Raw genomic sequence first — 22,813 nt, forward strand, 5'->3', positions numbered from 1 at the left:
CCAATCCAGCTCTCTGCTATGGCCTGGGAAAGCAGTAGAGGATGGCCCAAGTCCTTGTGCCGCTGCACCCACATGGGAGACCTGGAAGAAGCTCCTGGCTCCTGGCTTCAGATTGGCTCAGCTCTTGCTGTTGCAGCCATTTGGGGAGTGAACCAGTGGATGGCAGACCTCTCTCTCTCTCTCTCTCTCTCTCTGCCTCTGCCTCTCTAACTCTGCCTTTCATATAAATAAATAATCTTAAAAAAAAAAATCAGAAGGCTGTGGAAGATGGCCCGAGTGCTTGGGCCCCTGCCACCCCATGGGAGACCAGGGTGGGGTTCCTGACTCCTGGCCCACCCGCTGACTGTTGCAGGCATTTGGGAAATGAACCAGGGGATGGACGATTCCTGTCTCTGTGTCTCCCTCTCATTCTACCTTTCGAATAAAATTAAAAAAAAAAAAAAAAACCCTCATTACTCTGGAGGTGTGGTCAGCAGCTTCTTTCCCTCCCACTCAGGGAACCTAACCGAGGTGTACTGTATTTGCCCTGTGTTTTACAAATGAGGCCTCTGCTGCTGTGGCCAGTGGACATAATCTCTGAGCTATGCTTCAGTCCACTTCACAAGGAACCTACGGCTGCTCGGGTCTCTGAGCCTGGCCCCCGGGGTGTCGGCAATGCCCTGCGGTGAGGCAGACCGCATCCACCTGAGCCTCATCGCCCAGGGACCCTGGCGAGTGGAGGGCGCGGGCCCCGTATTCCTGGCAGCTCAGGCCCCTCAGCCCAGCGGTCACCCCGGAGCCTCTGCGAGGCTGCCATGTTGTCCAGCAGCAGGCGGGGAAGCCCTCGCGAGCGGAATCCCCGCGCACGCTGCGCCTCCCGTCACAGGGGGCGGGGCCTCGGAGACGAGGGAGGTGGGAAGGATTCTAAGGTCAGGGGTCTGGACCTTAGAAATGGGGGGCAACCCGAGAACAGGCAAAGAACCGGCGACTGTCACACGCCACCTCCACACGACGTGCCTCCACCCCCCCCCTCAGGCCCGCCCCGCCGCCGCGCGTCCTGCTCCAGTCTCCCCAGCTGCAGCATGTCCCTACGCCCGGGGGCGCAGCGTCCCCACGCCCGGGCACCTGTCCGGACCACGCACGCCGCGCGCGCGCGCGCACCTCGTGGGCCCCCCTCAGCCACGCAGGGGCGGGGCGTGCGTGGTGACGCGGCCGTTGCCATGGGAACCCGCCGCCTGCTCCGGCGCAGGGGCTGAGGCTGGAGCTGCAGCCCGCCGCCGCCGGCCTGCCAGCTCCTGGCCGTCCTGCGAGTCGTGGGGCCGGGCCCCTGGGGCGGCAGGGGGAGCCGAGCCAGAGAGAGGCAAGAAGCGGGTTCTGCCTACGAGGGAGGACCGGTCCTTCACGTGCCAAGCCGACGCGCGTGAGCGGCCGCCGCACCGGCGAGGGACGAGGACAAGCGGGATCGCGTGCTCCCACCCGCAGCCCAGACACGGACAAGCACGGTCCGCTGCAGCCCCGGCGCCGCTCGGCCTCAACCTGGTCTGCGATCTCGGCGCCTCCGCACCCCGGCAGGCTTGGGCTCCGGCCGCGGCCCCGGCGCTCTTCTCCACCTCCGCCGCCGCCACAGCCTCCGCCCCCGCCGCAGCCGCCGCCGCAGCCTCTGCCTCGGCCTCCTGCCCAGCTCCGGCCGCGACCCTAGCCGGGGCCGCGACCCCGACCCCGGTCCCGGGCTCGCCGAGGCGCCGCCGGCCCCAGCCCCGGCCCGGGCTCCGCCGGCCTGGCCTTGGGCACGATGCTGCCCAGCTCCATTCAGATTTCGGGGGAACCTCTGTCGGGCGCCGAGGTGCGAGACATCTGCCGCGGCCTGCGCGACAACGCCGTGCGCCTGCTCTCCCTGCGCGGCTGCCGCCTCTGCGACCGCGACTTCGGCCGCATCTGCCGGGCGCTGGCTGGGGCCACGTCCCTGGCGCAGCTCAACCTTAACCTGGGCGTCGTGTCCAGCCCCAGCCGCATCAAGCAGCTGGCAGAGGCGCTGCGGACCAACCGCTCCATCCAGTCCCTCTTGTGAGTGCGCCCCCTCGCAAGGAGGTCCCGAGCACCGGCCCCTTCCACCCACTCCCCCGCCACCTCCCGTGCCTCCGCACACCTGCGCACACCCCTTTCCCTCTGTCCTTGCCTCCCCGAAGCCCTCCAAGCACGCGCCTTGTCCCCGGACCGTCCACACGGGATGGGACGCAGGGCACGTCATCCCTCCCCACCTAATCACTCGCATTCCCCTAGAAGGTATAGCAGGTACACCCCGGTGGAGCCCGCAGCCCGCCCCGACCTTCTGCCTACCAAAGATTTCCAGTCCACCGCGCCCACGCCCCTTCTCTGCCCCTCCCCGCGCAGTGTCCTGGATCGCGCCGGTTCCTGCCCCAGAAAAGAAACCAAATTCCCCTTCTACCTGTATTTCTGAGAATCTGGAATGTTCATCCTCCCTTCCCAGGCCTCTCTCAGGTGCTGTGACTGAGCGCTCTCCCTGCCCCCAGGCGCCCCCTCCCCGTACAGATGGGGTTCGTGACCGTACTGACTCTCCCCTCTCGCCTCACCCCCAGCCTGCATGGGAGCCCCCTCACAGACGCCGGGCTGGCCTTGCTGAACCCTGCACTGGCCCTCCACCCGGCCTTGGTGGCTCTGGACCTGGGGGACTGCATGCTGGGTGATGAAGCCATCAACCTCATCTGTGGCCTCCTCCCTCCAGACGGGGCCAAGTCTGGTGAGCAGGGCTCTGCTTAGGGCCTGGGCTGGTGTGGCCCCGGCGAGAAGCTGAGTGCAGCGGGGATGAGGGGCGGGGCCCAGAGCTGAGGCTCTCAGGGTCAAGAAGGGGAAGGCCTGGGGGCTGAGTAGGGTGGAGACAGGAATCCAGGTGGGGACAGGAAGGGGAGGCATGGGTCCTAATTGGCTCTGGAGCTCTGTCTGCTGGGGTAAGCGGTCTCCCCGCCACCAGGGACGCCCGGAGACATGGGGTGGGGGAGAGGCCTGACCCTCCCCATCTTGGCTTCCTGTTCTGCTGCTGCCCAGGCCTGAAGGAGCTAACGCTGAGCGCCAACCCTGGCATCACCCCTAAGGGCTGGAGCCGCCTCGCCATTGCCGTGGCCCACAGCTCCCAGGTCCGCGTCCTCAATCTGGACTACAACCCGCTGGGTGAGGCTCAAGAGCGCCCCCTTGGGTTTTCACTGCCCCCTTGCCCTACAAGGACCTGGAACCATGAGTTGCCATGGGAACCTCCACCAGAGGGGAGGGAAGGCAGGGGTCTAGGAGGCGGCAGAGAAGCTGTCCTGTGTGGAGGATCTGTCACCACCTCTGGGCTGGCCTTGCTTTGCCCCCTCTCGCACCGGTAGCAGTGCTGCCCTCTCCTGGCCAGAGGGAGGGTGCTAAGGCTTTGGGCAATGGGAAAACTCTCCAGGAGGGGCCGACACAGGCCTGGGTATGAACACGGGTAAGTATGTGCATGTGTGCTGTCTCCCCAGGGGACCACGTGGCAGGGATGCTGGCTGTAGCTGTGGCCTCGAGCCGCACCCTGGAGGTCCTAGACTTGGAGGGCACAGGGCTCACCAACCAATCAGCTCAGGTGAGAAGTGTCATGTTTTAAGATTTATTTATTTACTTAAAAGGCAGAGTTACAGAAAGATATAGAAGGAGGGACAGAGAGAGAGGTGGAGAGAGAATAAGGGACATAGAGAGGGGAGACAGAGAGAGGTCTTCCATGTGCTGGGCCCCTCACTTCCCCAAATAGCCACAACGCCTGGGGCTGGGCCAGTCCAAAGCCAGGAGCTTCTTCCAGCTCTCCCACATGCTTGCAAGGGCTCAAGCCCTTGGGCCATCCTCTGCTGCTTTCCCAGGCGCTTTAGCAGGGAGCTGGATCGGAAGTGGAGCAGCCTGGAATTGAATCGGCACCCATTTGGGAGCCACAGCGCCTGCCCTGTTTTGGGGAGGATCCGGGAGCTATCTGTGACCACTCCCCAGAGGTGGCCACCAGGGTGGGAGATCCACCTTAACTGTACTCATCCTTTTCCATTCTCTTCCTTGCCCCAGACCCTGCTGGACATGGTAGAAAATTACCCCACGGCGCTGCGGAGCCTAGTGTTGGCTGAAAACAGCATTAGCCCAGAGCTCCAGCAGCAGATCTGTGACCTCCTCTCTGAGGGGGAGGAAGAGGAGGAAGTGGCAGGAGGGTCTGGCGACACCCAGGAATGGGAGAGAGGGCGGGAGCCTGCTGCCCATCGGGCGGGCGGCAACTCCTGGATGTGCCCCAGCGGTAAGAACCAGCACTGGGAGGGATGGTGGGGGTGGGAACCCAGGGCCAGCTCTCACCTACTTGGGGTCCCCAGTGAGGAACGAACATGGCCTTACTACTTTTCTGCCCTCCCACAGATCCCAGCTCTCAGATGGTGCTAATGACGTCAGGACTAGGGGACAGTCTGTTGGCTGAGACCGAGATGTGACTTTCCATGTGGACTTCACACCATTACAGTTGTCTGTGTCCCCAGCACCTGGCCCCAGATATCAGGCTCAGGCCCTAGAAGAAGGGGGTGCCTGGGGCTCTGGCAGCTCCCGGCAGTGTTGGGGGGGCGGGCGGCTCTGGAAGCTGTGACTGGACGAGATAGCCCTGGGGGAGGGGGCACACTTGAACCCAGGGCAATGCCTCTGGACTTGTTGGCAGCTGTGGCTGCAACCCGCTGGCTCGGAAGAGATTTTATGAACTCTACAACCTGGTGTGTGACTGTGGTCCCTGGGGGCGGCAGCTGGGGAGGAACTAGAACTACCACTGAGTACCACTAGAGAGCAGTATCATCCCACAGCCCAGCTCCAGGCAGCCGGTAGGGGTCCCTCTCTCTCAAATAGAACTGACCCAGGTGTAAATCTGAGGTGCTGGGACAACACCTTACACAGGTAACTAAAGAGCTCACCCTCAAAGCTGGACTGGACCCCACCACCAAGGGGAGCCTCGTGGGCCCCGAGATTACTTGCGGTGTTCCTCCTCCCACTACCTGATTCTACAGGCCCAGGTCAGCCCAAGGAAGAGCTGGGCAACACAGTGCCAGCAGCGAAGCCCAGAGCAAGTCAAGGACTAGCAACACTCAGGAACAGGGAGAAGGGTGGAGAGGGAAGGCCTGTAGGACGAATTAGGCAATACCGGCAAAATAGTTTTATTTGATTTTAAAATAGTCATCCACATGAAAATTTCCCAAAGCTGGGAGTAACAGTCTAGAGCCAAGGTTGGGAGGGGGCCAGGCCTCACCCAGGGCCTAGCTGGGGGTCCCTGAGCCCCACCCTGCCTTCCAGAGCGGGGAGGGAAGCAGCTGAGGGGAGCCCTGAGTCAGTCCCTCCCTCGTCCCCAAGGCCAGCCAGGTCAGGCCCCTGGAGCAGGATTTAGGGGAGAGGGAGACAGGCAGAAAACGGAAATTAGAGGTTAATAACCCCAATGTCACCCCCAAAACCAAAGCTCATGGTCATGAAGGGAGGATGGAGGGGGAACACTGATGAAGCCCCCCTGTTCCCCAGAGTGGCGCAACCTGGGGTACCCCGAGGGGCAGAAAGGGCTTGCGAACAACCGCGTGTTACCTTTGGAGAATAAATGTTCCAGAAAGGCAAGGAAAAAAACCACGGATGAGGCAAGCTGGTGCCAGTCAGTGCAGCTAAAGGCTTGGTACGGCCTCCACCTGACCCCACCCACACAGGCCACAGGGCTGTGCGGGACTGGAGAGGGAGGAGTTCCAGGGCTTGGGCTGGGGACCAGAGCTGCAAGGGCCCAGGGCCTCCTCGCGCAGCCGCAGTGCAGCAGTGACAGGAAGGCCAGCAGGGCCCTAGTTGAGGAGGTTGCCCTGCTCCTGGGCCTGGGTCAGGCTGTCCTTGCGGTGCAGGTGGTGCACCCCCATCCTCTTGGGGCTGCGCTGGGGGCGGCTGGAGCTGGGGAGAGGCCAGGCCCTGCCCTCGGTTTGGCAGGTGTCAGGCCCCTCCTCAGTGTCCCTATCACCGGGCAGTAGGCTCTGGCGCTCTTCCTCAGGGCTGATGGGCAGGTTCAGCTCTTCCTCCTCCTCCTCCAGGGGAAAGCCAGAGTCACGTTCTGTGCTCAGCAAAAGCCCACTCTCGTCGGGTGGAGAAGAGGGTGCGTGAAGCACCTCATCTCCGTCGGCAGGGCTAAGGGCAAAATGGCGCTGCAGCTCAGGGAGCGCGTCCCGTCCGAAGGCTGTGCGCTGGGCCGCGGCGGCAGGGGGCGGGGTGCGGTCCACGAATGCCCGCCGCCAGCTGGCCAGCAGGTCCTCCTCGGAGCTGGCAGCGCTGCCTGGGGCGCTGAGCGCTGGGGGGGCTGGGCCCGGCTGGCGCTGCGGTGAGGCCTGGGCTGAGGTGGGGGTGCTGGGCGCGGGGCTGCGGCGGGCCCGCTCACTGCCTTCCTCCACCAGGCTCAACGAAATGGCCTGGCGGGTAGCGTACGTGCAGTTGGGCAGGGGGCTGTTCCGGGGGATCCGAACCTTATCCTCAGAAAACTCTATCACTCTGCGGCCAGGGTACAGCGGGTGTGGTGGAGAAGGGGTAGGATATGGGCTCAGCTTCTCAAAAGCTGGTAGGGGCAGCTCCTCTTCTGGGGAACCCCCCGTAGTACCCAGGGAGCGACACTCCCCATTGGGTTGGGGGGTGGGGCTGCCAGGGGCCAGGGGATTGGCCGGGTCACCCGAGGCGCCCCCACTCATGTCCACGTGCACAAAGACGTCCTCGGCCAAGGGGCGCCCAGCGCTGCCAGACTGGGCTGAATTGAGCAGTAGAGACTCTGGCTTCTCCAACACCCGTGCAATGACCGACGTAGGCACCACGGCCCCTGGGGCCGGGCTGGGAGCAGGGCCCGGGCTGGGAGCCTCCTGACCACTGTGCAGATGTTTCCGAACCATGTCCTGGAGCTCACAGGGCAACTGAGGTAGGGGAGCAGGAAGAAGAAGAGCCATCAGCGATCCCAGCCAGCCAGAGTCCGAGTCAAGGCTGCCGCGTCCGAGCAGCACGTCGCTCGCTCTGTGCTCACAGCAGGCCCGTGGACAACCTCACTGCAAGCCGTCAGGAGGCTCAGCCGGGGCAACACAGCACGAGCTCTCACTAACGAGCAGCCTCTGAGCCTGGATGTGCCGCCGAGGCCGTGTGCCCTCAGGCTTCCACCTCCACCTCCTAAGCAGCCTCTGTCCAAACCAGGCTGAGTTAGAGAATCTGTAATGACGAGTGGCTGGCAAAACCCTTCTCCTCCTGCAAGCCGCACTGACCTTGGGCCTGAGGCTCTGGGGGGTCCAAAGTGTGCCCCTTGGGGTGACAGGATCAGGTGGTCCTAATCCTTTCTCAATGCTCTTGGCCAACAGCTCTGGCCACACTCTCCCTCCTGCAAGGGGTCCTATCTGTTACAGAAGCACCAATAGGGCCAGGCCCCAGCACTAGTGACAGGTCCCTGACAGCACACAGACCACGGGCCAGCAGCAGAGCTCACTGGCTTGAGAGGAGATATGGAGGAAGAGGAAGACAAAGTGGAAGTGGGCTCTTACAGGCAGGAGGACAAAGAGGTGCGGAGCGGAAGGCGGAGGAGGCCTGCCACAGCAAGCATGGCATCAGGGGCGCGTGTTCTACTCACATCAGCAAACTTGTGGTTGCGGAAGTGGGACTTGTTGCACTTGAGGAGCTGCACAGCCAGGTTGCAATCCAGTCGGTACCGCTCCTGCAGGTGCAGACTCGGGTCAGAGCCAAGCCTGGCCCTGCCCAGGTCAACAGGGCTGCGCCAGGACAAAGCCAGCCCCGGGCGAGGAAGGCCCTGGGCGGGGGAGGGGCACGTACGTTGAGCTCCTCCAGCTTATTGATGGTGTTCTTGGCATCCAGCAGCTTGTTGGTCAGCTCCACAATCTCCCAGTCCAGCGTCTTCCTATCCATCTCAGCCTTCTTGATCTGTGGCACACACTTGGGGTAAAATGGGCCACATCCCAGCCAGCCCTTCCTCCCCCTCTGCCTCTTCCCAGCCCAGGAGACACGAGGCCACAGGTGCTAGGGCAGCCAAGGCGGACAGAACAGAGACAAATGATGGACAAGACAGAAGGAGACCGGGCACTTCTGCTCTCCGGCCAGCTGAGCATGACCTACTGCCGCCTGGGCCCAGGACGGACACAGTATAAGGGCTGCCCATCCTTTGAGGGCAGCCAGGGGACTGAAGCCCCTGTGTGCAGCTGTTTCCAGGATCAGGCTGGGAAGAGGGAGGAGGTGGTGGGGCCGGGCGGCAGCCGGGGCGCCTGTGAGATTATCTCTCTGAGCAGGAGGGAGCTGCAGGTTCAAAAGTAGCCTCTGATCTCCAGCCACCCCTCCCCCAGGACAGCCTGGGCTGTCTGCCACCGCAGGCAAGGAGCGGTGCGTGTTCCGTGACATCAGTCAGTACCTCTGGCAGAGCCAAGAGCGGGCGCCCCAGCTCTCTCCCAGGAGGGAGGCACTGACTACTGGACGGGCCTCACACAGGGAAGAGGAAAGGAGGAAGTGTACTTAAGAGGGACAGGGAAACAGCGGGGACCCCTGCCATCCCGGATCTCAGCTGGGGAGGAGGCCAGGACGAAGGAGAAACACACAAACTCAGACGCAACTGCAAAAATCCAGCTGTGGCTGAGAGAGGCCTGAGAGGAGAGTGCGGCAGCGACGGCGGCAGCGTGGGGGAGACGAGGAGAGAAGAGAAACAGTGTGAGCGTAAGACGGTCCTGACGCGCACAGCACACTGCGGTCCCTGCCGCCGCTGCCCCCACCCCCCAAGCCGAGGCAGAATGGCGTGCCCGGAGTCCTAGCCCAGCTATGCTGCACGCACGGTGCAGCCACACTGCCCTCCCGGACGGGTTACCAGCGTGTGCAGCTTGTCCTCCAGCTCCTGGTTGGTTCGCTGGGAAGCCGTGTAGCTATTCTGCAGCCTGATGAGGGACACGGGCAGACCCTCAGGTCAAGATCCTGTTTTGCAGGCCCCACTCAGCCCCTCCTCCATCCAGGATGGTGGACAAGTCATTCTCCTCCCACAGCTTCCATCTTCTAATCAGCATCACATGACCTCCGCGGCCGCCTCCAGCTAGCCTCCCATCAGTGGGGAGATGCCTGCGTGTGCGTGTCTGGCCCCCCATTCCCACACCTGCGGAACTTGTCCTTAAACTTGTCAAGCTCCTCGCGGCTCTGGCCCAACTCCAGCTCCAGGCAGTCCTGCCCGATTTCCAGCTCACGCTCCAGGGCTTCGGTGCGTCTGGTGGCTGAGGCCAGACGTCGGCGAAGCTCTTCATTCTCCTGCTGCAAGAGCCTGGCAAGGTGGGGTCAAGAGCACAGGGGCGTCAGAGATGGAAGGGCCAGGGCCCACCCGGTGCCGCCAGTCACGTCCCGTTAGTTATCAGAGTGCAGATCCAAGTTCCGGCTGCTCTGCTTCCAGCCTAGCTCCAGGCTCATGCGCTGAGGAAGGCAGCAGAGGATCACTCAAGAACTTGAGCCCTTGCCACCCATGTGGGAGACCAGCAGGGAGTTCCTGGCTCCTGGCTTCGGGCTAGCCCAGCGCTGACTATTGCAGCCATTTGGGGAGTGAACCAGTGCATGGAAGATCTCACTCTCTCTCCCTCCCTCTCTGTCATTCCACCTTTCCAATAGATAAATCTTAAGAGAGACAGAGAGAAAGAAAAAAAGATGGCCAGCCCTAGAGCTGTAGGCTGGGCTCAGGATGACATGAAGACAGGCAACTGGGGGCAGGAGATTCCTGGAGCCTTGGCCTGAGGCCAGGGCAGCATCTTCTATAGGCCTGCAGGCCCTGAGAATACAGTCTGGATCAGAGGGTAGAGGAGACAGAGAAAATGGCAGGGGAGAGGCCAACCTCCCCCGACTATCACCAAACAATGGCAAGACAGAACTCGAGGAGGGTCCGACTCTCAGACTGTCTCTTGTTACAGCCCAAGCCAGCCAGCAAGCAAGCCCCCAGCTCCAGTTTCCCCCTTGCACAACCAGGCCTCTCCATTATTAATCTCTTGGAAATCCAGCCCAGCCCTGCCCTCCTCTCCAGAGGCCTCACGTGGCTGACAGAAAGGACCACAGGGAGGCAGCTGGTACAGGAGGGCCCCTGAGTTCTCTCTCGAGTCAGAGCTGGGAAGGGGCCCCCTGGCAAGAGCAGGCCCCTCAGAGCCACCACCTCCTGATTCCAGCATTCTCTTGGAGGCCATCAAACAATAAAACCCCCTTTTCCAGAAAGAACAGCCACAACATCAAGACTCCTCCCAGAGCCCCTAAACCCCCATCCCAACCTTTACCTCTGCCTAAGCTAGGAAAAGCCACTGTGTCACTAGCCTAGCCTGGGGCTCGGAGGGAGAGAGCTGAGCCGGGGCAGCAGCTCAGGCGAGATACTCACTTCATCCTCTCTGCGTCAGTCAGGGTCTCCTGGGGAAAGAGGACAGAAGCTTGAGGCTCACCTCTGGACCACTGGCCTCCCGACGGGCCCACCCTCCAAAGAGCCTCGGGGAAGCGTCATGCCTGAAGCCCAAAGACTCACAGAGGAGAGGGATGGAAACAATCCAACAATGCCCAGTCAACCGAGATCACTCTCCCACACCAACCGCAGGATTCAAGAGCCCCTCCCAAACTTCACCCTTGATCCTGAAGCCATTATCAAACTGATCCTGGTACCCGAGCCACCTCTCCCAGGGAGCCTCTTAGCTGCCCACTGGGCTCCCTGTGGGCCCTGTCTCCACATAGGCCTGGCAGAGGCAATCAGAGTTTAGATAGAAGTGTTCTGCCACAGCCCTCCTGGCTCCCGGGGGAAGACAAAGCCAGGAGAACAGCGCATCGGTAGGAGTCTCCTGGGCCAACTCTGCCCGAGAGGAGTCAAGTGTCCCGTCTTGCTTTTAACAGCCTGTCGCATTCTCCTCAAGCCCCTCTGTTGCTCTAGGCCCCACAGTCGGAGCTGTGAGCCACAGCGGAGCAGGCCTGCCACAACAAGAGATGTGTTAAGGAGCCTTACTCCAGATGGGGCACTCAGGGGCCCAGACCACAGACTCTGGAGCCACCGACAACTGGGTAAGACCCAGTTCCAGCAAGTACTGTCACATGTCCTTAACCACCCAGAGCCTTGGTTCCCTCACAAACACGGGGAATGCCCACAACGCAGCTTCCACCACAAGCTGGCGTTTTCACTTCACGGTCCCTGAGCTGAAATGGGCGAGTCATGGCCCTGCTGCCCGAGGCTGACCGTAGGGGCCGCAGTGGGCCTGATGCTCAGCACCTGCTAACTGTCTCCTAAGTTCCTGACATGCGCTCCATGCACAGCAGCAGGGTGGGGCACCCAGGGCAACACCCCTGCCCCGTTAGGAAGCTTCCTGAATGAGGAGAGCCAGTGTGCGGTGTGCCTGGCAGCTGACTGCAGGCCGCCCAAGAGCAGGGCTGGGCCCCACCCCAGGTGCTGGTGGGCGTACACGTGTAACCCATGTTAGCCAGACATAGCACAGCTGGAGGAAGGGCAGACCTCCTGGGGACAGAAAGAGCAGCTGGCCTGCTGGGAAGTGGGCAGAGCGCTGCCACCTGACAGCCTCCAGAGGGGACACAGGTCGAATAATTTTCTTTCGCTACGGAGGGCAGCAGGTCAAGACTCCTCAGGTGGGAGGGCTGCTGAGCCACAAAGACCCTGGGGCTCCTGCACGGACACTCACTCACAGATGGGCCCCAGGAGCCTCCTTTGCCCCCACCAGCCCTGCTGCAGCTGGGAGAGCCCAGGCCTGTCATCAACAACGCCACCTCTCACTCTAACTCAGGAACCAGCTCAGGTGAGGAAAGCCAGCCAGATGCGCAGCCTCTGCCAGCCAGGACAGGGAGACCAGCCCTGCTGACCTCCTGCTCAAGGCGGGCTCCAGGAACGTCCAGCCGCAGCTCCCGATGCTCCGGTGGTGCCTTCCGGTAAGGTTTCTTAGCAGGGGCCGCACTGGTCATTCTGGGAGGTCAGGGCTCCTCCACCACCTGCTAGAGGGAAGCGAGAAGGGAGGAAACTCAGAGGTGTGGTCAAAAGGCCTTTGGATGCACGGGGAGAAGAGAAACACATACAAGCAGACAGACAACAAGACAGAGAGTATGTTCTAAGTGCTACAGCAAAGGATAGACGCCAAGAGCTCTACACAGCCCAGAGGAAAGAAACTAATTCTCACGTGGGCTGGGGTGGGTGGGGGATAACGTGGAAGATGTCAAGAGAAGAACAGCTCTGGTGTTGTCTTCTGCAGTTTCTTGAGGGAACCTCGCTTTGCCCATCATTCAGCTTATTTGGTCTCCAGGTGGGTTTACTTGTCTTGTTCCATTCCCAGCCCAGCCTCGGTGCTGACAGCGCTAAGAGGCGCGTGCCAGCACCAGGAGATCCTCACCGGAACTGAGCCAAGGCAGCTGCCATGCTTTTGCACCTCCAAAGCTATATTTGACGGCTATGGAGAATTCTCAGTAGCTGCAGACAAATGAAGGTAAGCCAAAGGTGCCAACTGAATAATTTGGGATGTCCCTGAGAACTGAACTTGAACAAATTGAAAAATAATCCTATAGTGCACCCTAGACTACCTTCTGTTGTTTGGAGGGCTTATCAAGAATATTCTATAGATATTATATATAATGTCACCCAAGAATTTTTGGGGACATCCATGGACTCAAGGAACTCCAGACCTCAACAGGAGATCCCATTTCGGGAAGGGTGTGTTTTGTTCTGGGCAGGTAGGAGGGGAGGCATGACAATGAAATTTTTAAAATATTTGTTGTATTACTTTTATCTTTCTCATTTTTTTATTTATTTTTTTTTTTTAATTTAAGAGATAGAGTTATAGACAGTGAGAGAGAGAGACAGAAAGGTCTTCCTTCTGTTGGTTCACTCCCCAAATGGCCACAACCTCTGGAGCTACACCAATCCGAAGCCAGGAGCCAAGAGCCTCCTCCAGGCCCAGGGGCCCAAGGACCTGGGTCATCCTCTACTGCTTTCTCAGGCCATAGCAGAGAGCTGGGTGGGAAGAGGAGCAGCCAGGACTAGAAGCGGCACCCATATGGGATGCCAGCGCCGCAGGCAGAGGATTAACCTACTGCACCACAGCGCGGGCCCCTTTTCTCCTCATTTATATAGCTTGAAGCAGCTTTGGTGTGCCTTTCCATAGTTGTCCAAATTTGCAAGTGTTCCCCTTCAGTGATCTTTTTCCACTTGGTTGGATACACGTGCAGATAGTGACTGGGAGTGCACTGCCTCTGTCTGACATCTGTGTCTTCATCTCCCCTCCACGTGGGTGCCAGCAGTGGAGAGTGAGTCACCCTTCCTGTGTGCCCCATTGCTCTGTATCCTTATGACTGATGGCAGGGTCAAGGTTACAAAGGTGGTGTTTGTTCTTGATCCAGTGGAGACGCCTTGGAGCACCTGAAGATCAGGAACACGCTTCTCTCCATTCCGGAGGGGTCAGTTTGGGGGATCACTGAGCAGGAAAGGGCTGATGCTATGTGGTTACCCACGGTGTCAGGGAAACATCGTTTTCTCTTACTGGAGTTAATTATTCTACAGAAGTCATTGACTCAGAGGACATATTTAGCCTTGTGCCTTTTCCTTCCTTTACCCATGCTCTCTGAATTAGCTGACATTATTCACACAGAATCCACAGCATTCATGCTGTCCTTTAGGCAATGTCTACACCTGGCAGACATTTACTGATCAGAGATTGAATAACTTAGGGAATTCTGTACAAAATTATACACCGTTTAACTCAAGAAATTATGATCAAGGCTTATGATTATCTTAAGACTGTAGGGGCCGGCACCATAGAATAGCGGTAAAGCTGCCACCTGAGGTGCCAGCATCCCATATGGGTGCCAGTTCCAGTCCCAGCTGCTCCATTTCCCATCCAGCTCTCTGCTATGACCTGGGAAAGCAGTAGAAGATGGCCCAAGTCCTTGGGCCCCTGCACCCATGTGGGAGACCTGGAAGAAGCTCCTGGCTCCTGGCTTTGGATCAGCCCAGCTCTGGCCATTGTGGCCATCTGGGAAGTAAACCAGCAGATGGAAGACTCATTCTCTCACTCATTCTCCCCCCACCTACCGCCTTTGCCTCTCTGTAACTCTGCCTTTCAAATAAATAAATATTTTTTTAAAAAAAGACTGTAGCAATACATAAACTTATACAATGAAATTTTGACAGGTGATGACCTCAAATGAAAGTGTATCTACAACACTGAAAAACAAATAAACAAACAAAAAGGCCTTTGAACTAAAAAAAAGGAAAAAGGATGATAAAAGGGGACATACGTAGAAGCCACCGCAGACAAGCCTGGGCAATTGCTAGGCCATTAGAGGGCCTTCACATTCATGTGTCAGTGGTCCTGGCCAAGAGAAGAGCATGGGTTCAGCGAGGGAACTGAAGGGTGGGAGACACAGGGCCCCAGGCAGCAGGGACTGTGCTCCAGCAGCAGGGCAGGGAGGCTACAGAGCACCCTCACTCTCCTCTGCAGGCTTAAAAGGCCTCCCTATGCATTATTTTCCTCAGCTTTAAACTGGGGATAACAATGGCACCAGTTTCATAGAGTTCGTGTAAGCACTATGCAAAACACTAGGTGCTCCTTACTCAGAAAATGTTCAATAAACCTCAGCTTAAGAAAATCATAACCAAAACATAAGGGTTTACGAATGTTCACCCAAGCCAAGATCCTCAGTGGGGCGCCACACTCAAGAGAGCTCTCCAGCCACAGCCACTGCAGGGCAAGCCCCCGTGACCTCCACCAAGAGAGGATACTTGCCTGCCCCTCCCCGGCCAATCTCCCCAGGAGAGAGCCAAGTGCAGGGCACAGGCCGTGTCAGAGACATACCGTCTGTGTGTCGGCAGCTTGCTCTGTTCCGCTGTCCGGCAGTCAGCCCTCGGCTCTCCGCATCCCACGGCCCCTCCACTTCCTCTAGCCAATAGATCCTGAAACCAGAGAAGGGGAGAAAGTGGAAACCAGGTGTCAGCCACCTGTCTGTCGGTGCCACAGGCCTGCTGGCCTGTCTGGGACCTGGAAGGCCCCCAGGGAGAGCCAGGAAGGCAGGCCATGGAAGAAGGAGCCTGGGGGGAAAGCGGCGGAGGTGAGGGATGCCGCGAAGCACTGTGCTCCTGCCTTTCTCCTCGACAGCACTGTCCTGGCCCAGATGACACTGTGACTGCACACACGTTCACGGTCTCAGCCTACCACTGCCCCATTCTGGAACAGATCCGCTTCTGCCTGTCCCTAGCCCTACCGCGATCTGTCCTGTTCATCTCCTACGCTTCTTGGGTCTGGAAGCCACTAAGACATTTGGGAAGCATAGAAAGCAAAGAACGCCAAGAAAAACCCTAGTAAAAACACAAGAAGATGGGCAGAGAAGATGCCAGAAAGAGAGCTCCTGGTAATGTTCTATAAGGAGCCGAGAGCCTGCTTCTGTGTGCAATGGTGGCCAGCAGGCTCTGTGATGTGGAGGCACGGGTCCAGGAGAGGAGACCTGGAAAGAGCCATTTAGAGCAGTGGTCCCCAGCCAAGGCAACGCTGCCCACTCCCCTTCCCCCAGAGACAGCTGGAAAACATTCTTAGTTGTCAAAACATGAGAGCTGGGGAGGTAGGCACTACTGGCATCCAGTGGGGTGAGGCCAGGGATGGTGTCAGTCATCTTGCAACACACACAGCCCCCACAACAAAGAAGTATCACATCTGGCTGAAAAGCCCATGAGAGCATTTCAGGCATGGAAAGCCAAGACACTGTGGCAAAAAATGATCTACATGAAGGATCTCTGTGAGTGAGACCCCAGTGGAAAGAAGGGGCCATCAAAGAAGGAAGCACTTTTCTCTGAAGGGAGGAAAGAACTTCCACTTTGCTTACGGCCTTGTCTAAATGATGATGGAGTTTGTGGATTCAAAAGGCTTCCATAGCCTTGGTAGCTGTGGATTCAAAAGGCTTCCATAGCCTTGGCAGCTCATGACAAGAGCCTCAGGTGATTGCTGACGTCATAAATAAGAGTATCAAGTGTTAACAACTGGAGTCACTGTAGAACCTCTGTCCTTAAGGAGTTTTACTGTGAGAATTAACTGCAAAACTTGTCTTAAAACAGTACCTTATATTTTGTGTGTCTGTGTGGATGCAAACTGTTGAAATCTTTACTAAGTACAGAGTTGGTCTTCTGTATACAAAGATAAGTAAAAATGAATCTTAATGAAGAATGGGATGGGAAAGGGAATATGAGGTGGGATGGGAGTGGGGGTGGGGGTGGGAATGGGGGGAAGAACCGTTACATTCCTAAAGCTGTACCTATGAAATCTGTATTCATTACATTTAAAAAAATTTTTTAAAGAAGTATCACGGCAAATTGTCAGCAGTGCCAAAGTTGAGAAATCTTGGACTAGAAAACCCAGGATCAGCACTGCCTCTGGCCAAGTATGGCGCCCCAGGGACTGCATGACCTGTGAGGTCCCCTGCGGGATCCTGGGATTCGAGATTGGCCCCACCCCTGCTGGGCCCCAACTTGTAATAAGCTGGGCTGCGGCATGGGGGCAGCAGCCGCCATGGGGAAGAGTGGAGGCATTAACCTCAGGCGGCCGTCTGGGCCTAACAACAATCCCTACCCACCCCATCAACCTACACAGAGCTGGGGGCTGAGGGAAGCCCTGCGGGCTAAAGCGTGTGTTCTACTGTCGGGACATGCCCTGGCCATGACTCCTGTCACATTCCAATAGGGCCGGCGGCACAGAGAGCTGGGGGTTGGGGAGTCGGGGCACAGAGCAAGAGTGGTCCCCATCCTCTGTCTGGGCAGCCAGTCCCTGGTGTGGGTTGTAGGGGAGGGCCAGGGTGTGGCAGCATAGGCACGCGCCGCCAGCCCCCGCCCCTTGCACGGGAGGCAGAACGTGTCCCCACAGGGCAAGAGCAGCAAGAGCAGCATGCTGGGTCGGGCTGACTCCCTGCGCAGGAATCCAGGCAGGCCTGAAAGGACAGCACATTCCTGGGGTGTGGGGGAGCAAACAAGTCACTGCCAAGGTTCCCTGGGGCTGCCCCTCCACGGGGCCCCAGGGTGAGGGCTCCTATGGCCTAAGGAGAGGCCCACAACTGCCAAACCAGACTGGGCTCCTGGCTTTTGATACTCAGGGATGTGTAGGGTGGGGGCTACATATGAGTGCCAGGGCAGGGCAGAGGTCTAAGATTAAGAGATAGGGGCAGCCCAGGGCTTCATACAGAATCACAGAGAAGCTCTAGAGTTGGCCTCCACCTCCTTCGCTTCTCTGTGGAGAAACTAGGTCCCTCTCACTCCTCCATTTGCTCCCCAGTGAGCTGGGGAACCTCCCAGCCCACCCCTGAAGACCCCTCCTCCATTCTGAGCCTCTCCTTCCCTGCTCTTACTCCTGCCGTGGTCCACACTGTCCTCTAGGTACTAGGACACGTGAGGGAGCAGTGGGCGGGCAGGGAGGCCTGTGGCATGCTCAGGTATCTGGTAATTCTACCTGTAAGGAGTGCTGCCGCTGCCTTCTCGCCCGCAGCCCTAGATCTAGTTGCCACACATCCCACAGCTCATCCCGCTGTGCCCTGACCTTAGGACCCCATGCCCCAGCCCTGGGGCATGTGCTCATTCCCAGAGCTTCACTGGCAAGAGAAAAGCCAGCTTGCTGAGCAGGACAGTGGCGGTGCTGCTGGCAGTGAGATGGGGACTCTGGGCATGAGGCTGGTATGACAGCAGCCAGTGCCTGCCTGCTCTCTTCAAACGTGTCAGTCACAGGGAGGAGAAGCCACTCCGACCAGGGAAGCAGAAGGCCAAGCCCACGGAGGGGACAATCCAGCACGGAGCCTGCGGCATCCCCAGCACAAGTCCACAAGGAGATCTGTGTGCTGTGCCCACAAGCACTCAGGCCTCAGCTCCAACTCCTGAAATCTTCCAAGTGCCCCAGATCCAGCCTGCGAGGGGCCCACAACTGCAGTCCCGAACAGAAACTCAGTGGGCTGAAGGCTCACTGCCCTTGACTAGCAGTGCTAACAGGAAGGGAAGAACAGACCCAGGGAGCAGAGGAGAGCAATGCGGTGGGAGGGGTCCAGGGGACAACAAAGCAAGAAGCTGGACCCTGGGGCCCCGAGCTGGAAGATCAATGGAGTGGGCTGGAGGTGAAGATATCAGGGATGTCCCTTCAGGAAGAATCGGCTACCAGGTTAGCCTCCCCTGGCCTCATCTCCTTCACCAGGCTGCCTTGGAGTGTTGCAGCCCCTGGGGGACTCCCAGTCTCCTGATAGGACAGGGAGTTCCCCAAGGAGAGCAGCTGGACAACTCAGAATGGGCCACGGGCCATGATACGCGAGCAACAGCCCAGGGAAGCCTCTCGGGCCTCGGCCCCTGGATGCTGAGCCAGCTCCAGGTGCCTCCTGTAGGAAGGTTCCACCCCTCAACTCAACTATCTGAGCCTCAAGGAGTTAGGCAGATGGCTGAGGACACAGGGCTACCAGATCGTGTGCCAGGTTCTACTACAGGAGGAGCTGGCCCAGGGAGAAGGTGGTGAAAACCACTGCTGAGCCAGCCTGGCCTGGGCCTCCTCGGGCTGGGCCTGCGGGCACTTCGAGGAGAGCACCCAGGCAGAAGCAAGCCCTCCCTCCCCACCCTTCCCCACCTCTTTCCTCTGCCACCCAGCATTCACTCTTCTCTTACTCACGATCAGTTCAGAGGAGAGGTGTGTGCTGAGGCAAAGGGGGCGACAGCTTCCTGTCATGTTGCAATCTGCCAGTCGGCACAGGCCGCCTGTTGCCACCTGCCCTGTATTAAATACCTTCTCCCTGATTACAGCCCATGGGGCACGATTAGCTGCCTTCAGAGAACAAAGTCTACTTTCATTAGAAATGGGACTCGGCACGCACAGGAACCTGCGATGTGAACCCGCACCGTGAACCCATTGCACAGCTGGGCAAGGTGGAGAGAGAGACAGACAGAGATGAGAGGTGCAATCTGCACCAGAAGCTGCCTGAGCAGCTGTAATCAAAGGACAAACAATTTGCCAAGCACAGCTCCTTCACCAGGTGGGACTCATCCCTGCACCCTTTAGCCGGCAGGTGCTCGTGCCCCAGGGCGCCCACCTCAGAGACCACTGAGCTGGAGGTGGAGTGACTCCCTTAAGCTACCCTTCCTCCTCCTCCTAGCAAACACCCACAGGAGGCAACCCCAGAAAGGTTCAAGCACATAGCAAGGATGACCTCCCACTTCCTTCCACTGTCCTTTCTGGGGTCTGCCCAAGGCCCAGGCAAAGTCAAAGGTGGAGGAGAGTAAGGGAGGTGCAGGCAGCCAGTCTTCTCCTTAGCGAGAGCTGAGATCACCCTTTAGCACTGGCCAGGAGAGAGAGACAGGACTGACTCCACAACGCACATGGCTCTTTGGCTTCTCCAACTACAGCCCTCCACACGGGACAGCTCCGGCTACCACTTCGCACCCTACCGCCTCATCCCACAGCCCACTGGCCCTGGGCCAGCTGCCCTGCCCTCTTCCCCACATCACGAACACCCATTTGAAGAAATTATCCCCCAACAGGTTATCTGGGCTCAGACAGTTTCTGAAACCTCTGATCAGCCTTTCTGCTCACAGCTGTCCATGAATGAATTACACCAGTGAGGAGCCTTGGAGTGTTGGGGGGATGGGGAAGGGAGTCAATGAACCCAATCTTCAGTAGCAGGGAGGGCCCACGTGTCACCACAAAGATCATTCAAGCATTTCTCATAATTCACCCAAGGAAAGTCAAAGGGAACTTAGTAATCACTGGCACCTTTTAACCTAAAGAAAATCCCGGCCCTACTGCAAAATACACAGCTGCAGTGTATGCTGCTATCATCACTCCCTTGGAACCCAGCAGGACATGAATAAGTAACAAAAATAGAGACCCTCCCTAATCAACTGCTAGAATATGAATGAATGATCAAACAGGCAGCAAGGCCTTCCCTGGAGGTGCTCTGAGTTAGACACCTTGGATATAGGCTCTGAACTCTGCAGGCCTACGGGAGCTGCATCCTGCTGGCGGTGGGTTACTCTCCTGTCACACAAGTCTGGCACTTCTCAAGCTTCAAGTCCAAGCTCTGCCCCCAACTGAAATCCAAGAAATATACCACCACCCTGCAAGAGCAGTCCTGTTACCAGGTGACCCAGCAGGAGCCCTGGGGACTGCCCCTCTCCACCTCAACTGCCCATGGAGAGTAGAGGAGTCCCCTGGCAGTGAGCTGGACCCTACTAGAGCTGGGTTCAGCCTCCCCTTCTCCATCTCCCAGTGCCCCTCCTGTTCACCTCTAGCCCTCAGTTTCCGGCATGCAGCTGTTCCTGAGACCCATGAGCAAAGCCCTCAGCAATCCTGGGCACGTGGCAGGCAGGCAGCCAACAGCTCATGGGGTGGGGCCTGGGCAGAGGTTCTGCTCTGGGCTGATGACTAGGCTGGAAGAAGCCAGTCTGTGCCCAGACCAGCCCTGTTGCCCCTTCAATAGCAATGCCTACCACCCCTCTGTGCGAGTACAACCTCACCCTCTTGGGACAAGTTGCCTGCAGCCCTAACCTGGCCACTTGCCTACTCTACCCTGAACAACTACCAGGGTTTTGAAAAACAAAATAGGTGATAATTATTCTGCCCTGGAGTAATTCTGAGAATTCCAGCAAGTCCTGGTGCCCTGTGGGAGCTCATTTGGTTCCCCACCTGAGCAAATATCTCGAGTCTATTCACCTTGCCTCTCATCCAAGTGAACATTTGGCAAGAGCAAACGGGCTGAAGACTACTGATGATGATCCAAGCGAACCAATCCTCTACCAAATAAAGGGAAGACCAAAAAAATCCCCCAAGTTTATAGCCAGCACTTGACATTTGACCCTAAGCTTCCTCTTAAGGATGAACAAAGTACAGGAGGGGCCACACACCTCAACTCTAGGCCCCTTTTGCCCTCTCAACCACAACCAAGCCAAAAACCCCTCCAGCTTCCCAACTCCCTGAACAGGGTCCTTAAAGGTCCCTGTAGCAGGGCCGGCGCCACAGCTCAATAGGCTAATCCTCTGCCTGCGGCGGCGCTGACACACCGGGTTCTAGTCCCGGTCGGGGCGCCAGATTCTGTCCCAGTTGCCCCCCTTCCAGGAGTACAGAGGAGGATGGCCCAAGTGCTTGGGCCCTGCACCCCATGGGAGACCAGAAGAAGCACCTGGCTCCTGCCTTTGGATCAGCACGGTGCGGCGGCCATTGGAGAGTGAACCAATGGCAAAGGAAGACCTTTCTCTTTGTCTCTCTCTCTCTCACTGTCCACTCTGCCTGTCAAAAAAAAAAAAAAAAAAAAGGTCCCCATAGCACCCACACCTTCTCATGTTTACACACACCCACAGTGCTCCTGGGCAGGGCTCCCTCCCAGCCAAAAAAGAACTAAATCTATTGCAAGGGCCTTCAGGTCTCCAGTACGCCCTATCCAGCCAACCCAGTACTGTGCCGAACCCAGAGGCTGGGGACCTGAGAGTCTATCTAAAGACTGACCTGTGCACAGCACCATGGAAACCAGGGAAACTGGCCTTCCTATTGTCCCCAAGCCCCTCCCACCCCAGCCCCTGATTCTTCCCAGGCCTCATGGGTACAGGGAGCGGGGAAGGAGAGTCTCCGTGCCAGGTATCACTCACCAGTCTCCCAATCTGAGGCCAACCAGGTCGTGCTCCCTTGGTCGAGGCACCCTTCTTCCCAGCTCTTATCGGCTAAAGTCCAACTGAAGCTCCAGACGTGGAAGGGAGTGGGGGGCCAAACTCCACCCCTTCCACCTCCCAGAGCAACGGTCACCCATAGGAGCTATGTCTCAAATGGGTGCTAGGTTCAGGGCTCCAGCTTTCCATTTAAGTAGCTGCATTTTTCACTCAGGCCAAAGTGTTCTTCAATCTCCCCAACCCCAAAGAGAACCCTGCAGTTGATCCTAACTTCTTATCCTGCACTGAGAATAATGACTAATCATCCAATCTTCTAGCCACCTGGTCTAGACAGGCAGTGCCTTCCAACTCTAGTTCTGTCCGCCTCTGAGGCAACAGGTGCAGCAACATGGCAACCAAGCATGTTCTCAGATGCTGTGATGAGCAGAACAGAAGCTGTAACCACCCCTGTCTTAAGGGAGAAGTGGGGGGCACGTGCTCATAGGGTGGTGTGGGGTCCAGCTGCCTAGGAAATCTCTCTCTTGGCCATGGGAGCAGAGGAGACGGCACGGTGTAAGCTAGGGGAGGAACGCAGGATAAAGACACCGCTGGCAGTAGCCCAAGGCAGGTTAGCTGGCCAGGTCAGACTCACAGGGTTAGTGTCCCCTCCCCAGACAGCCAGCTCTCCTGGTTAGTGTGGGCAGTGACAGACGCATGGCAGACGCACTCCAGGTACTCCACATAAACAGACAGCTGGGTCTGTGAGCAGCCCCACTCCGGAGCTGCAGAGAGAAAGAAGAACACCAACCTGCAGGATTCCTGGGGGCGTACTGTGCTCTCCTTACAAGGGAAGCACCTCCAGACTGACCCCTAGACCCTCATCACCTCTTCCCACCCGGAAATCAAACCAGGTGGAAGTGGAGCACACTCCTGCCAACAGTGAGTCCAACTCACTGACCCCAGAACAAGGGGTCAACAAAGCTCTCTGGCTGGTGAACAGAAAGGCCAGCTGCTGTGGAAGGGGGCATAGCTCCCGTCTCGCCTATTCCCCAAACACTGCTGCCAGGCTGCACCAGGGCTCTGAAAGCTGAGTTGTGAGAACAAAGCCAGCCCCCAGCTGCAGCTGCCCCCATCCTGTGCCCGTGCCAGCAGAGTCCATCCCAGCAACCCCACAGCTCCACAGATGGA

At 58.2% G+C, this 22,813-nt stretch overlaps 2 protein-coding genes across 17 annotated transcripts in view; one reads left to right on the forward strand and one right to left on the reverse strand.

Moving 5' to 3' along the window:
• Positions 1–1,631: 1,631 nt before the first annotated feature.
• LRRC73 (leucine rich repeat containing 73) lies at positions 1,632–4,732 on the forward strand. Of its 2 annotated transcripts, XM_008262956.3 has the most exons (7): positions 1,908–2,043; positions 2,371–2,478; positions 2,577–2,737; positions 3,043–3,165; positions 3,492–3,592; positions 4,057–4,279; positions 4,396–4,732. In XM_008262956.3, the coding sequence occupies exons 2-7, from the start codon at positions 2,447–2,449 to the stop codon at positions 4,464–4,466; spliced, it is 711 nt and encodes a 236-aa protein (XP_008261178.1). In that variant the 5' UTR covers positions 1,908–2,043; positions 2,371–2,446; the 3' UTR covers positions 4,467–4,732. The 2 variants fall into 2 exon arrangements, with proteins under 2 accessions (XP_002714478.1, XP_008261178.1); XM_002714432.5 differs by lacking the exon at positions 2,371–2,478 and having other exon boundaries at positions 1,632–2,043.
• A 415-nt stretch (positions 4,733–5,147) lies between these two features.
• TJAP1 (tight junction associated protein 1) overlaps positions 5,148–22,813 on the reverse strand; it is a 29,911-nt gene continuing 12,245 nt past the window's right edge. For 3 of the 15 annotated variants that reach the window (XM_008262950.4, XM_008262951.4, XM_070074069.1), the window contains 9 exons: positions 14,841–14,938; positions 11,863–11,991; positions 10,391–10,419; positions 9,143–9,304; positions 8,864–8,930; positions 8,616–8,645; positions 7,828–7,935; positions 7,628–7,711; positions 5,148–6,929 (listed from right to left, as the gene is read on the reverse strand). In XM_008262950.4, coding sequence (XP_008261172.2) covers positions 5,829–6,929; positions 7,628–7,711; positions 7,828–7,935; positions 8,616–8,645; positions 8,864–8,930; positions 9,143–9,304; positions 10,391–10,419; positions 11,863–11,961 — 1,680 coding nt within the window. In that variant the 5' untranslated portion in view covers positions 11,962–11,991; positions 14,841–14,938 and the 3' untranslated portion in view covers positions 5,148–5,828. Of the gene's footprint in view, positions 6,930–7,627; positions 7,712–7,827; positions 7,936–8,615; positions 8,646–8,863; positions 8,931–9,142; positions 9,305–10,390; positions 10,420–11,862; positions 11,992–14,283; positions 14,358–14,840; positions 14,939–18,662; positions 18,768–21,628; positions 21,752–22,813 lie in introns of those variants that run through there. The other 12 variants (XM_051854696.2, XM_051854699.2, XM_008262952.4 and 9 more) reach the window with 9 other exon arrangements.

Source organism: Oryctolagus cuniculus, chromosome 5 (assembly GCF_964237555.1).
Source record: "Oryctolagus cuniculus chromosome 5, mOryCun1.1, whole genome shotgun sequence".
NCBI lineage: Eukaryota > Metazoa > Chordata > Mammalia > Lagomorpha > Leporidae > Oryctolagus > Oryctolagus cuniculus.

What these genes read in the sequence shown, in the direction of transcription:
- LRRC73 (XM_002714432.5), top strand. Translation starts at nt 1,772, where the DNA reads ATGCTGCCCAGCTCCATTCAGATTTCGGGGGAACCTCTGTCGGGCGCC. An exon ending in TCACCAACCAATCAGCTCAG is followed by an intron (nt 3,593 to 4,056) that starts GTGAGAAGTGTC and finishes TCCTTGCCCCAG; the next exon opens with ACCCTGCTGGACATGGTAGA. An exon ending in CTCCTGGATGTGCCCCAGCG is followed by an intron (nt 4,280 to 4,395) that starts GTAAGAACCAGC and finishes GCCCTCCCACAG; the next exon opens with ATCCCAGCTCTCAGATGGTG.